Source organism: Cyprinodon variegatus, unplaced genomic scaffold (genome assembly GCF_000732505.1).
Source record: "Cyprinodon variegatus isolate N-32 unplaced genomic scaffold, C_variegatus-1.0 Scaffold15, whole genome shotgun sequence".
Taxonomy (NCBI): Eukaryota; Metazoa; Chordata; class Actinopteri; order Cyprinodontiformes; family Cyprinodontidae; genus Cyprinodon; species Cyprinodon variegatus.
Genome location: NW_015150468.1, coordinates 2,665,225 through 2,680,908, shown reverse-complemented (window position 1 = coordinate 2,680,908; position 15,684 = coordinate 2,665,225). Strand labels below are relative to the sequence as shown.

The following is a 15,684-nucleotide window of genomic DNA, read 5'->3' as shown; positions in this document are numbered from 1 at the left end:
TTTGAGGTGGATCAGCGTTCCTTTTGTAATAATAATAGTGAAACTCTTGAACATCTGTTTTACCTGTGTCCTCCTACACATCGCTTCTGGAAAGAGTTGAAAGATTGTATTTCTTATTAATGATTAACGATGTCTCCCCATTTGCCTTAAATCCCGTCATTTAAGGCAAATGGGGAGAACATCTTCCTCAGCCTGTTTCTGATACTATTAAAATCCTCCTGTTGTTGGGTATATATAATATATCTACTGTACTAACTGAAGAAATCCTAAACATTCCTTTCATTGGTTTATTAATGACTTTAAAACCTTTTTTTCTTCTCCTAAAACGTTAAAAAAAATATGCCAAAAAATTTTGTCTTGAATTCTCCCAACATCTACTTTTCTAATTGCATGCACCTTTTATGTTTTTCATATTCCTATGTTTTTTTTTCTATGTTTTAATTAAATGTTTGTTGAGATAAATCCCGTGCTATTTGTTTTACTTTTGTTTTTCAATTGTAATTAATCTTAATCTGTTCATGTACACTTTTTGCATCCTCTCTGATAGTATTTTTTTTCATGTAAATGTCAATGGTTTAATAAAAATAAAATAATAATAAGTTTTATTTTGAAAGTCGGTGTCCACAGGAAGTACTTGCCTAACGTAAGCGGAAGTAGTTGTCACGTGTCACATGTGAACGACTGCGACCTTGTTGATCTAGGCTTAAATTTATGAGAACACAGTATTTTACTAGTGTTTTTTAAAATGCTTGTGACTGAATGTATCGGGGTAACTTTCTGTTTTTTGTAGCATCGCTCGGTACAACATGATGTCATTTGTTAAGGCTGCAGCGCGCGGCCTGAATGCAATCTGCAGAGCTCACAGCCAACAAGGTAGGAAGTTTGTGATAGAAAATGTTAGAAAATACAAACAATATTTAGTGAATCCTTGGAGGAGTTTAGGAAAAATTACTTATATATGTATATTGTAAACAGAAAAAATGTTTTCTGAATCACTAGTTTGATAGATCCAGATATAGATGAATATGATTGTAAACCATTGTGTTCCCATGGTCCACCCAATTTTATACGATAGAGCTTTACACACAAAGCTTTTACACGCATATATAACCCAAAGCCAAAAAAATAAATAAATACTTATACTTATTTCAGGTTTGATTTTCAGGTAAGCACGTTCTATTTAGTTAATATCTAGAGGAAACTTCTAACCCAGGTCTCAACTCTTCTTCTAACCAATTTTTGTTTACTTATCACCAAAATGACATTACAGAATAATTACATTGTAATAACATCATTAATAGTTTATTTTTTTTATCTTCGCTGCACTGAAATTAAATGAGAAGCTGTGAGTTTTAGCATTAAAATAGACAATGCTGTGGACAGTGTGATATTCTTGAAACAAATTTGCTTAAATCTGTTCATTTTTTTTTATACTCCACAGCTCCTTTGCACAGCTGTTTGAGAATCAGTGCTGCCGGCCTGAAGACATATCAGATCACTCCAGACTACAGCAGTAAGACTTCATCCTCTCATCCGCAGATTCATGCCTCCACTGATTACAGTTGGGACAAAAAGGATCCATACTCCTGGCAGATTATGGTGTAAAATCAGATTCAAAAGGGCATCAATAAAAAAAAAAAAAAGAAAAAAAGATTGAAGTATTATTTTATAGTCAAAAGTTATTTCTACATTTCATAACAGTCAATAGAAAATCTTTGTTGTCTTACAGTAGTCAAACTTCCTGAATAAAATTTATCAGAATGGCTGACCAGATTTGTGAATATTTCCACAGGTGATTATTTATCCACATATGCCTCCTTACCATCCCACTAAGATTAAACTGTATTAGGCTTTACTGAATTCTCTCCAGTAATTCTATATGTCATGTTTAACACTTAATGGATGCAGGTTTTAGAGTTTAGTAGATTATTTGTTATTATGTTGTTGTTTTCTACTGATGTCCCACATCTGAACCTGTTTTTGTCATTTTTAACCCTTCCCTTCTCTTAAAGATGTTGTGCTACCAGAGAAACCCAAACTGAAGTTTCTTAACAAGGTGCCGAACCTAAAGAAAGCCACAAAAGAGAGTAAGAAGCTGCGGGATATCCAAGGACCAGCCAAGGCAGCAAATTGCTTCACTACAGGGCAGTATGCCATCATTGTGAGTGCACTGATAATTCACATATTTCACATATTACAATTCAACTTTATTGTCATTACAATGTCACAAGTTAAAAGCAACAAAATGTAGTTTGCATCTACCCAAAAGTTCTATACAGGATATAAATATTTATTTAAATGTGTACAAACCTAATTATGTATGAACTTAAACTGTATATATAAATAAAGAGTAAGTGTAAGAGGCTATAAAATAAATAAATATGTGAAGCCATATACAGATTTTACCGGATATATTACAAATTTCACTGCTCTAATGGGGTAAAGGTATAAAAACTTTGTGTTTTTATTTTTTATTCTTAAATTTTCATGTTAAGCAATTTTATTGAATCATATTTGATTAATTAAAGTGTATTCCTTCTGTTGTATCTCCAGTTTTTAACTATTCTGTAATGTCAAATTGTATAAAAGTTTAAAGTTAGACCCTTGAATGAAACACAAACTTTCCTGCTTTACATTTCAGGCCATGGGTGGAGGCTACCTGCACTGGGGTCATTTAGAGATGATCCGTCTAACAATTAACCGAAAAATAGATGCCCGCACAACGTTCGCCCGTTGGCGTATCAATGCCCCGTACAAACCAATCACACGTAAAGGCCTGGGCCAGCGCATGGGCGGAGGGAAAGGAGCCATCGACCATTACGTGACACCGGTCCGGTACGGACGTTTGATTGTGGAGGTGGGAGGAAAGATAGAGCTGGGAGAGGTTGAGCATATCTTGACTGAAGTGGCCAAGAAGCTGCCTTTTCCTGCTAAGGTGAGATCACAGAGATTACTGACTATTTTTCTGAGTATGTGGATGATACTGCAAGAAGAGTTCTCTTCCTGTGGTTAGAGGTTTGCAGAAGCTGTCGTTTTTGATCAAAGAGCTGATTTGGCTCTATTTTGCTCATATTCAAAACAGTAACCACCTAAATAACCCTGATCTAACTTGTGTATAACCTACATATAAGCTTGATTTAAATAAAACAAAAAAAATCTCTGCATCATTAGAAATTGTGATGCTCATGGTGGCTGCATGTCACACTAGCTCTACTGATGGGCTGTTCTAGAATAGCTTAGTTTCCTTCGCACGTGGACCAGGGTTTCTTTTTTTGGGTGTTTATCTTTTCTGCTGTTGGATGCTGTGTAGCTGGGGGGATTTTAGCTGGTGTCTTTTTTGTTTTAGGGCGGTTGTTATGATGCTGTAACCATAGGAAGTTTTTTTTTTCTTGTGTGCAAGGAGCAGCTGATTAAAATCACTAAAGCTGAAAAAATACAACTACTTTCACAAGTCTAAGATGAGTTGAAAAGGACGAGCCAAGGATGCAAAGCAGGGGAAAGGAGAAGAGAGAAATAGAGGAAAAACAAACCAGCTCTTAGATCATTTGTTATGGGAAATGTGAAATCTTTTTCAAATAAGGTAGAAGAACCCAGGCTTCAGTAGAGTCCCAGTCTGAAAATATGGAGTGCAGTATGATGTGTTTCTCTGAAACATGGCTGCATCCTCATCAACAGTGTCTCTCTGCATGACTTTCTGATCATACAAGCAAATAGAAATTTAAATAAGGCTGGAAAATTTTCATTCATTTTATAATCACGCAATACGGCTTCCGATGGCTATTTATTTCCATTTTATTACAGTTTTTATTTATTACTACTTGTAATTAGTCTGGGTGTTTAATGTCTATAATAATTGTGTTGGACTCAGGCTTGAGGGAAGCAAAACAACTGTGATCTGTGAAGATACTTGATTATTATTATTTTTTTCAATAAAGAAAACGGTAAAATAATATGAGCTTGTCCTAATCCTGTGTAAGAAGTAGAAAGTGAGATATTCTGTTAAAAAACAAGCTAAAGTCAGGAACCCCCCAAAAATTAATTAACATCAGCTTTGAAAATTGCTGAGTATTAAAGGAAAACCCTGAAAAATCTCAGCAGACATGAAGGACCTTCTAAAATAATTGGTATAGATTATAGAAACGGCACAAAGAGGCAATTCAAGAGAAAAGGGTCAAGCAGACAGAAGAAAACAATTATGACGCAGTTGCATCTAAGGGGCCTGCATCCAAATGGAGGATGCTACTCAGATGAGCCAAAACTTAACAAGGCAAAAACTAAATTTTAAGCTCAGAGCCTTGAATATGGTCAGCAAGCACACCTTTCCTCCTGTGAAACTCAAGAGGTGGGTCGGACACCGTGGGTGTGTGAGCTACATGTGCACAGAAAGCATGCTCAAAATCCATGGACATGGTAAGTTACTAAAAAAACAAGACATCACGGTTCCCCCTCCGGCTAGAAGGTTCTGGACTGACCATCTCAATCTGTTGGTCTTAGTATGATTAAGCTATTTTAGGTATCTCCATTGTATGATTTATGAAACCCAAGATGAGACCTGGATGCTTTTTGGCAGGAAGGAAGGTTGAGAAAAGTTCACTTTGTTTGCAGCATATATGCATCTATGGTTTCACTAAAGCAGCGAGCAAAAAGGCTGTGTATTATGATTTATGTTCTCTGAAAAATGGCTGAAAACATCAGGTATTTCTAAACAGGTTATGTACTGTTCTGAGAACATTTTTTCCTACTTTAATACTCTGTGCACAGGGTATTAAATAGTAATTGCACATTATACATTGCACAAGTTATTGCTTTTTTATTGTCACATTGTAGAGTCTGGCTACAGCAGGGATGAATGACCTGCAGTAGCGCACCTTTTTACAAATGGTAAAAAGTCTTTCACTAAAGAAGCTCCTCAGCTTTTCTATAGTCTTGTGCTGAGGGTGGAAGGTGTTGTCCGTGATGGATGTAAGATTGGGCAGCCGCCTCCTCTCAGCCACCTGATCCTCTGAGTCCAGAGTGCAGCCTAGGATAGAAACTGCCTTTCTCACCAGTTTGTTCAAGGATATAAAATGTTTTTTCATTTATTATTTCAGGTAATGAGCAGAGAGAGTCTGGAAGAAATGCAAAGAAAACAGGAAGAGATGGAGAAGAACAACCAGAATCCCTGGACCTTTCAGCAGATAGCCCGGGGCAACATGTTGGGCATCAGGAAGGTGCTTAGTCCATTTGACCTGAACAACCATGGACGCTTTACTGGCAAATTTCACCTTCCTGGGAGGGTGTGAGGGACCTGTGGAGCAGCTCACATCACCCAGACCATGAATGAAGGCGTGATGATTATTTCCCTGCTTCCATGATGATCTTGTTTTTTCATTCTAACATTTTGTCAAGTCATTTTCTCATATCATGTTGGTTCTGGCTCATAGAAAAACTAAATAAAGTATGGAAACGAAATGATTATACTTCATTTATTGAAAACCACAATGCAACATGAAAACATGAAATAATATGCTAATACGCTTATCTAAGTGTGTTTTTTTAAGTGGTTTTTGCAAACATTTCATTGCATAAAAATTACAAGAAAGACATTTTTGCGAAAAAAAAAAAAAAAAGATTTTGTATAAAACATTTCTGTAAACTCATCAATTTGCACTATGTGTGTAGATATTTGCCGGTTTAAATGATTGGAGTATTACAGAGTTTATATGTTCATGTTTAATTTGATGTTGAGGAACAGCATTTTTGTGAAATATCTCTTTTTGATAACATTTACTTTCCCTCTCATGCATATTTTGGGTCTCTCAAAGTCAGATGTTTGTTACATATCATCAAACCTTTGATTGTGTGGTTCAATGATTAAATAGCTTGTTTTACAAGTTTTATAACATAAATGTAAACAGTAGATATTTCTACTTGTTTGAAAATAAATTGTTAGTAGATTTATATTGCATATTTACAAATCAGGTGCCGATTTGTAAATATCTAGATCAAGTATTTTTTAACAAATTATAAACCTGAATTGATCCAATTTATTTTCACTTATATTTTAACAGAGATAAGTTACATGTATGGAGGAAAACTAGTCTTTCAAATAACGGTCAATAAAAATCTGATTATGTTAACCTTAAAAATAACTTTATCTCAGAATAAAGGGATCTTTGTCCGGAAACACAAATTGAAGTAGAGGGATGAGTTACTGTTTATGGAAATGCAGCAATATAAGGAAACACTTTAAACAGTCGCAAAGTTGAGGTGCTTGTTTTATTGATTGATTTATTATTTTTTTTAAATGAAAATTCAGTAAAGCAATTTGATGTTAATTACCTCGAACGAGTTTTATTTAGACAAGAGGGAGACTCAACGCATTCATTTTTACACAAACATTTATAGAATTTGAAGTCATTCTGTATCACACTTCCATGCCGATATGTGGCAGTAGTGCACACCTTTCGCTTTTTTTAAACAAACGCCAAACCTGCGAAGAAAATGAAATATTAGCGCATGCGCAGAGGTTCAAAAAAGTTCCAAACGAGCAGCGCGAAAATACAAGTCGCTGGGTAATTTAACACCATGGCTGTTCTTATTGCGGGCTTTCATTTTATTTTTTCCCTCGAATCCTAAATTACATTATCGCACCTATTTAAGCTGCCTTCCGTTTTATCTCTTTTAGCGAAGCCGAAGGCGTTGCTTATTAGCTAAATTTACCTTACGGTTTCTCCAAAGTTGACATGAAACCCACAAGAGGCTCAAGCCGGCCTTCATCAAAAGCTCCCAACGGGAAAAAGAAACAAGGAAAGACATCAGGATCTACAGCAGACCAAGTGAGACGAAGCAAACCCGCATCTGTTAGCAATATTAATCTGTTCCTGGAGGAGTTTGTCTCTAAATAATCCCAACTTTGCCTCGTATTTTAGGGTCAGGTGCAAAATAGACATGACAGGATCAACAAATCAAAACCACTGCAGAAAAAGAAAGGTAAGAGCTAATTCTTTACCCTGGTGTGTGTTGTTTAGTTTGATCTTTGTTCCTAAATGGGAATGAGGTTCCCTTTCAGTGTCGAAGATAAAGAAAGTTCCTGACAGCTGGATACTGACCCCCCCATCCACCATTACCACCATGGAGAACATATTGGACCTTTCCATACTGTGAGTTTCATCTCCTTCACCTATTCACTATAGCAGTAGGACAGCTGGAACATAAACATTTATTACAATATTTACTGGTTCTGTTCATTTTTTTTTGGTCTAATTTCATTAAATATCAGGCTTTGACCATATGCCACTGCAGGCAAAACACAAACCTTACATTTAATAACCTGATAATTTAGAAAAAGGCTTCCTCAGGACTCCAGGGATACAAAAAAGTGAAATACTCACCACTAACCTGCACACAGTGCCTGCATTTAGGTATATTTGATATTTTATTAATGAATTCATTGAACCAGCAATGGAGAAAACAAATAAACACAAATAAAATAACAATAATACTTTAAGTTGGAGGGGTTTCCTTACAGCATTTTTAGGAAGTAATTGTTTTCATTACGACTGGGTATTCGACTTTGATTCATACAGTACTAAATCGATTCATTTCGATACAATCTGTTTTTATAATAATGAAAGTGGTTCAACTGTGCTTGTAAACAAACTTGTAAATCAGACAGTTTGAACTTGAGATGTGAACAAAACTGTCTCAAAAGTGCAAACTTGTTTGTGAAAAGTGAAAAAGTGAAGCCTCAGGAGCAAGCAGACGTGACACAGCAGGGACACAGCTGAGCTGCATTATCTTCACTACACAAACTATATTTGCAGCATTGTCTGCAACAACTACAGGGTGTTTGCTGGTCAGCCTCCATCTGTTAATGTCTTCAGTCAACCTATTGGCTATATTTGCAGCTCTCTGGCTTGAAATAATCTTGGTGGTCTGTAGCATGAGATGCGAGGCATTATCAATGTATGTGAATGTGAACGCCGTGCGCGTCACTATAAAACTAATCGATCTTATTCTCTGCACATTTGTAAAACTGTAAAGGAATTGATCCAAAATCAATTAAATTGTTTTTTGTTTTTTTTACCCAGCCCTAGTTTTCGTGATAAATTATAATTCTGATGAGTTTATAATATTAAAAACAGGGCATACTGTCACAATAAAGAGAGATCAATTATAACATCGACATAAATTCTCATTGTAACAGATAAAGAGTGATTCATGTCCGGTTCTGCACATAATGTTTTGTTAAAAAAGAAAAACACCCAAGGTGTCACACTTACCAGCAAAGGCTTTAATGGAGGATATTAAATGTTGACATTTTAGCCAAAGACTTTGATTTTACCTATAATTTATCTATAGTTTCCTGATTCCTGTTGTACGATGTCTACCATTCCCAGAAAATTATATCAATATCAAAAGGATCTGCATGGACAGCATGAATATAGATTAATGTGAAAGTACTTTCTGTTCATGCCTGCTATACAACTTATGTTTATTTCTTATTATTGTCTATAAACGGAACAAAAAAAAAAGAACCAGAAAGTGAAAGATTTGTGCAGTGAAGACTCAAAATTACATAAACACAACCGGAAGATCTTAAAAATATGTTTAGAGCTTTGTGAAACTTTTAGCAGATTATAAACTTTACATGTTTATTGATGTTTGAATCCAAAGGTCTGACTAAATATTGATTATGAACATATGCTGAAATGTACAAATTAAACTCTTATGATCAGGGTCAAGAAAGGGGGAAAAAAATAAAAGATTCCTTGCAAGAATACAATTATTTTTGCAGTAAAACTATAGTGGTCTCTGTTCTGATCCAAGTATATTGAATCCATTTAAAGACATGCAGTCCAATTAGAGTTTGGTCTATTTACATTCCAGCTGGACTCTGAATCTGCTAATCAGTAAAAAGATATTAATGTGGAGCTAACCATTCTCCCTACCTCTAGTTCGATTGGCTGTATCTGCTGGAAACACATCTGCTCTGTATAAATCTATGTCTGTAGTCTAAAACTTCCAAAGCATCCGAGGCCAACATCATGGACCCAAACAGCTGAGAAACCGATGCATTTACAGCAGCTGAATAAAAGTCAAAACAAGGATGGAAATGACCGTATTCTCTTTGTTGACAGAGCAACCCTTGCTCAGAAGCAGACGGAGAAGAAAGAGATCCAGGATCATCTGAACATCATTAAAAACAGGTGAACATTCAGTATTTAAGTATAAATAGATCAAATAACTCATACATGGAATGTAGGCCTTCAAAAATACTTTGGAAGNAACATCATTAAAAACAGGTGAACATTCAGTATTTAAGTATAAATAGATCAAATAACTCATACATGGAATGTAGGCCTTCAAAAATACTTTGGAAGCCTAATAAACAGGGCTTAATTGTTAAAACATCATAAATAGGATTATTTTTATTATGGTTTATTTTTGTAATCTAAATAAAACATTAAAATTGACCCCTTTTTTTTTTTTTTTTTTTTTAAAAAAAAAAAAAAAATGGCAATAGAAATAAATGGTGTCTTTTTTTTTTTTTTTTTTTTTAAATAATGGCTTGCCATTATTGGTTCCGTCCCGATAGCGGAACCAATAAAAGCGTCGTTGCGGCCGGGACATTTGGGAGATGTGCCATTTACTTTTTGTCTGGAAAATATGAGCAAGTGTAAATGTAACCAAAATTGGCTCCAGCCAAGAGTTTTCTCCATGGCTTAAACCAGGGAACATACATGAGGCACAGTGTATTTTGTGCAAGAAGCGATTCAAGCTCGGAACGATGGGAATTTAGGCAGTGGAGTCACACATACCAAGCATGAAACACAAAGCGTCAAATTCGAGTTACCGAAAAACCGTATTTCTCGGTTTTGTTCCACCCTTGTCTCTGCAACGCCTCCCCTTATCACCAAATCAAACATATTAAGAAAACGATACAAAGAAAAATAACTGCAAAAAAATACTGGTTATGTTGTGGCTTTAAAACTGATTTGTTTTTGTTTTTTCCTGCTAAAACAAAAATTGTGAATTCAGTTAAATAATTGTTAAAATAAATCTGTCATTTGTGTGTTTTTAGCTTTCTTCCTGTATGGGAAGCTTTTCAACATTTGAAACATTAGTGCAGTGGTTTATGTTAAAATAAACCTTTGGGTTAAGTTGTCGCAAGCAGGTTTTTTTTGTGTTTCTTTTGAATTTGGTCTTAAATTTTTATTTCAAGTGGCATTAAAAAGTCTTAAAAAGTCTTGAATTTAACTTGCCTTATGCTGTAGGAACTCTGAATAAAGGATTCATTTATCAAAATTGTTAAATTGATATGTTTAAACTCTTACTGAGTTTATTTTGCAATGCCAAATTGATTTGAAATAGGTCCTTTTAGTTTAAAGGACATTTGGTCTAAATATGAAAGACAAGGGACCTATCAAGTAGAAAGGACTCTTTTCATAAAAGAACCAATCTTCAAAGGGTTTCCCTTGTTTTATTGATCGAATGCATATGACGCAGCAAGGCTGAAACGTTTTCTCCAAACATTTTCAGGTTTTTAGCTCNGCAGCAAGGCTGAAACGTTTTCTCCAAACATTTTCAGGTTTTTAGCTCGTTGTGCAAAGCTTAAAGTTCCAGTGCAGAAAGGGGAAGATTTAAAGTGTTCGTCTGTACGCCACCAGGAGGAGACCAAGAAATCTGTGCTTGGAAAGAGGACACTAAAGGCTCTGGAGGTGAGCAATGTGTTACCAAAAAAAAAAAAATAAATAAATAAAAAATTATTCCACAATGTTCAAAAGAAAAATGTGTCTACCTTATCTAAAGGTTCTCTGTCTGCATTTGTCCTTTAGTTTTTTTTTTGTTGTTTTTTTGTTTTTTGGAGGTTCTGTATTTGTATGAATATCCAGGATGTTGCTTAACACAATAAATTGTATTGGTACGTCTGCTGCTTTTCACCATCACAATCACAGCTAAAATCAAGATGGGGAAAAAAAAGAAAGAAAACGGCCTACACAGATGTTTCCTGTAGAGTTTAGCTCATGAGATTTTTGGGGTCATATGAACTCGTCAGCTATCTGAGAGGAGGCGTTCCTTCTTAGGGCCCTGGAGGGACAGTTAAGCCCAAAATGATCAATATCCCCTGTTACAGTGGGCTTTGAATTGGAACAAAGTGGGAAGGAACAGATTCTCAGACACTTTAATGCTCAAACAGAGAAAAACCAGAATAAACAAAGTCAACCTATGAATGCTTGTTGAACATGGGTCGAAAATGGAGCAGCATCAGCACCTTAGGACGTGTCTGTGCATTTGATGGAACACCAGAGAAGGAGAGAAGAGATCCGCTCCACAGGCAGCTAAATGGTGCCTTCAAGGCGGTATCGTAATTATGGTAAATACCAAAAGCTGGCATGTAAAGTTGCACATGAAAACCAACTCATGTCGTGATTTCTACTGGAAAGCTTGTGATACCTGAGGTAAACTTTGACCTTTCAACATGGTGTAGACCAGTGAAACGATTCTGGATGGGGAATACTGCATCATTAAGGGTGGATTATACTTCTGCAACTGCACACATCAAATGTCCCTTACGTTTGGTCGCGAACCAGTTTTGCTGGTATGCTTCTGCACCATCACTATTAAGTCCACTATATATTCCCTGCTCTATATAGTGATTGAGGGATGTAGGGGTTAGGGCGGATGTTCAGACACAGTAAGCATGTTTGAGCAATGAGAACAGCAACTTTTAAACAGAGCATGCATGAGGAGAAATGAGTTGTGCATGCTCTTGCACATGTTTAATAGGCGTTCCCTCTCGGGAGCAGGTACAGGGTTGCATGTGCAGTTTTTTTTTAAGTGGAGAGGGCTGGGCTTATTAGAAATTCCTGAAAATCCTCCTCTATACCTTTTTAAATGGCCTGATATTCAAAGTTTCCAAATAAGAGGCACTAATATGCAGGTGGAGCACAACTGAGCTTTGTACGGCTATTTTTTAAATAGGGGAGAGGGAAAAAAAACTGTTAGGAAGAGATGTTGACCATGAAGGGGTATCTCTTTACAGATATTCTATTTTTTGGTTTAATTGTTTACAGATTGTCTGCCATCAGCTGTGTTAATTCACACCTAGCTGTGTTGACATTTTTGATGTATGTGCACAGGATATCTCTGTACCAATGCTTCCTTTGTGGCAACAATAGGTGCTAATATTTTCAAGTCCCTTTTCTCCTCACTTTCAGAAGTATTGAAAAAAGATTCAAAAGCTGCAGTTGAGTTGAGGACAATCGCTTTACATGCGATAAATGTTTACATATGCATATCCTCCAACCATTAATTTGCACAGTTTGTTCATTAAAAAACAATCTGCATATTGAAGAACGAGACAAAAAATGGTTTGCTCTGGCTGGCTGCAGATGCAAATCACTTTAGACCTTCTCTGAAAAGCAACTTTGCACGTATAAACTTGTTTGCTCCTGTTTTAAGATTTTTTTTTTTTTTTACCTGTCAATAGTCAAAATCTTCCTATTGATCGAACACATTTTTTAAAATCCTAATGTCTCTGTTTTCCATCAGTTTCTGTGTTTTGATTGTGCAGGAAAACCTGAAGGCTGTTCTTAGCCTGCTGGAAAAGACAGAGGAACAGGCTGTGTCTTTACAGCAGAGCTGCTCAATGCTGCAGGATGAGTTGGAGGAAGAAGAAGGGAAAGCTGCAGAGGTGCAAAACACAACAATAATAATGATTACAAATGACTGTGATAGCAGTGATTGTTTAGATTATTTTGTGGTTAACAAACTCTGCCTGTTCTGCGCTTTACTTCAACAGGAAACTTAACAGTTTTCTTCTCTTGTTGATACCTGTTACTTTTAGTGGTACAATAGAAATCAATTCTTTTTTTTTTTTCTTAAAAGATGGAATGAGTAACAGTTGTTCATGCAAAACCAGGACTGTTTTGCACAAGGACAATCAGACATTTCAGTTCTGTTCAGGAAATATTTCGTAATGTGCCTGTTCTGCATGTTATTGTTACCCAAAAGCGGTTTGATTAATGAGTGCAGAATATTATAAGACTTGCTGACAGTAGCAGCTTTAGGATAAGGGTCTATAGAAAACAATGTAAATAAATATTGCCTGTACTCATGCAGGTTTTACCAAAACGTGATCGAGGTGTTTTAAAGCTTCCACCTCTTCATCCCCAAAAAGAGGAAGCCATATTAGAGGTGAGTGTGAAAAAAAAAAAAAAAGGATGTGTTTTTGACCATATTGCAGAATATGTCTCTTTTTCCCTTCTACTTCACAAGTTTGCTTCTTTAATAAGTGAGACTGTCTGAATGTTCAGTTCCTAAGAAATCTAACAGGAAACTGCTCTTTGTGGTGAAGCCCATTTTAGTTGTTGCACCATCCATTCAATTCTGACTGGATACAATAACTTCTGTAATACTTTTGTAAAAAAATACTTCTTGCATCACAGTGAACCTCTTGTCTATCTTAGTCACGTTTAAGAAAAATCATACCAAAGAGTGAATGTGAGCCCATTGCTCGGAAACTTGGTGACGTCCTGCAAAAACCAGAGCCCACCCAGGATGAGCAGCTTCTACTTCAACAGGCCCAGGAACATGCTGGTCACCTCTTCCCTTCACTGAACAGACGCGCATCTCATTTGGAAAGAGTATAAATGCCTTTTTCTTGAAGAATTTCGTTTTTTTTGATTGGTTGTTTTTGTGGTTTCTGTGGTCGGACTGTAACTTGATTTTGCTTTCATATAAATTTGACATCTTAAAATGTTTTTAGCGTTGATCTTTGAAAGCAATTCATATTTTTCTTTTGTCTGTCAAGCCTTATGCCACTAATATATATCACTGTAGTATTATATCCCTATTATTCTACAGTTGTGTAATTTCAGTTAAAGATTTGCTGTTTTTGAATTGTTAATTTGTGAATAAATAGATATAAACAGTCAAACAAATGTCATTTGAAAATAAAAAGTTTGTTTTTAAAAGTTTTGGTAATTTTAGCAACCAGTGGCTTCCTGAGTCTACTGTCAAGTTAAAAAAAAAAGATTTAGTCCTTCTTCACAGCTCAGATTCACAAAACTAGAAGATAAATGTTGCCACTGCAAATCTGTAGAATCTGAGCCACCCTTCTGGTAAAAGCTTACCTAGTGTCACACCTGAGGGCATTGACTCATTGCCTTCACAGCAACCCCTCATCTTGTGTAAACCTCTGGCTTCATTGCAAAGCAACAGCTGATTTTGCAAATTTCCTTCTAAACCACATTCTGCTGAGCCTGGCTTTTGTATTAGAGGGGATTTGCAGAAACTGGTTGGGGGGGTTGATGGAGAGTTAATAAATTACTGTTCCAGGAGTACCTTTTTATTTATATTAAATCTAATTGTATTTATAAAGCAGTTATCATACAACTTGTGCAATAAAAAGTCTTTCCAGAGTTAAAAACATTACCCCATTGCCAGCCAACATAATGATATATATTTAAATAAGTAAAGCATGCATATTTGATGTTTATTTTGGGGAACAAAAGTGAGTTCTGAACACAGAAGCACTGGGCTATGCATAACAGCTTACACCAAAATAAAACAAAAAAACAATGGAAATTGTACAAGTGCTAGTAAATGATAAACTGAGAGTAGCAGGAGGAAATTGTGGTCATTATGTCCTCCGGCAGCTTAGCTTATAACAGCAGAGATGGCTCAGGATAACCTTGGCCACTGTAACTATAAGCTTCACCGTAAAGGGAACCTTTTAAGTCAGGCATCCCCAAAGTGGGTCCATGAGGGCCGCTGTCCTTCAGGTTTTAGAGGGTTCCCTGCGCCAGCACAGCTCATTTACATTGATAGTTGATCAACAGTCTTTAGCTGAACTGCAATCATCAGAATCAGCTGTGCTAAAGCAGAGAAACCTCTAAAACCTGCAGGAGGACCCTCAAGGACCAACTTTGGGGATGCCTGTTTTAATTCTATTCTTTGAAGTAGATGGTATACAACTGGTAGTTTCTCTCACAGGGAAAAAAAACATCTGCCTCATATTCTAATTTCTTTTTTCAAATTATGCCAAAAAAAAGACTTCCCAGAAAATTTTAATAAAAATAGTTTGATATTGGGTCATTCCTGGTCAATGACAATCATATGGCTCTATTAATAATAAGCCTATTTAATGCCACGCCGAGCGAACAGCTGACTAGACAGTTTGTTTTCATATATTTTTGTAAACGTATTTATAAAAAATCAGCTTTATGTAAACCAACTAAGAAACTTACAGCTCTGAAGTGTTTCACTAGATTTAAAGATTATGAACTGAAACTTTTTTTCCCCCTGAAAGCATAAATTCAGCATATTACTTCCTTTACACATACCCATGGTGTAGTATCAGGTCCTTATTTTGAAGGGTGACAGCATGCCAGCTTAGTAATGTGAATCTAGTTGGAATTTATGAAGTAAATCTTATATCCTTGAGGTAAAATATTGAGAGTAAACTTGCCTCCATATTTTTTATAAGTGTCACCAAACTACAGGCAAGATGCATCATGAATTAATATCTAACCATGACCCGCCTGCAGCATGTCTGAACACAGGCAGGAATGTTTTCTCTGATGAATAGGCACACCTCTAAGAGCTATTTTATTAGCTCAGCCTTAAAAAATCATTCTATATATATATATATATATATATATATATATATATATATATATTCAGGTTAGTATGAAA

General features: G+C 35.9%; 2 protein-coding genes across 4 annotated transcripts; both read left to right on the top strand.

Annotated features, from left to right (window-relative positions):
• The first annotated feature begins 711 nt into the window (after positions 1-711).
• On the top strand, positions 712-5,458 carry LOC107090715 (39S ribosomal protein L16, mitochondrial-like). The gene is made up of 5 exons (XM_015384270.1): positions 712-873; positions 1,442-1,513; positions 2,013-2,161; positions 2,642-2,935; positions 5,091-5,458. Exons 1-5 carry the CDS (start codon positions 807-809, stop codon positions 5,280-5,282), a joined length of 774 nt encoding a protein of 257 aa, XP_015239756.1. The 5' UTR covers positions 712-806; the 3' UTR covers positions 5,283-5,458.
• Positions 5,459-6,511: 1,053 nt separating this feature from the next.
• Positions 6,512-13,909, top strand: cenpq (centromere protein Q). 3 transcript variants are annotated; one of them, XM_015384229.1, is made up of 9 exons: positions 6,512-6,554; positions 6,668-6,818; positions 6,912-6,972; positions 7,052-7,142; positions 9,123-9,191; positions 10,574-10,703; positions 12,560-12,679; positions 13,108-13,182; positions 13,455-13,908. In XM_015384229.1, exons 2-9 carry the CDS (start codon positions 6,726-6,728, stop codon positions 13,635-13,637), a joined length of 822 nt encoding a protein of 273 aa, XP_015239715.1. In that variant the 5' UTR covers positions 6,512-6,554; positions 6,668-6,725; the 3' UTR covers positions 13,638-13,908. The 3 variants fall into 3 exon arrangements, with proteins under 3 accessions (XP_015239715.1, XP_015239723.1, XP_015239707.1); XM_015384237.1 differs by lacking the exon at positions 6,512-6,554 and having other exon boundaries at positions 6,561-6,818; positions 6,918-6,972; positions 13,455-13,909; XM_015384221.1 differs by lacking the exon at positions 6,512-6,554 and having other exon boundaries at positions 6,561-6,818; positions 13,455-13,907.
• The last annotated feature ends 1,775 nt before the right edge of the window (positions 13,910-15,684 follow it).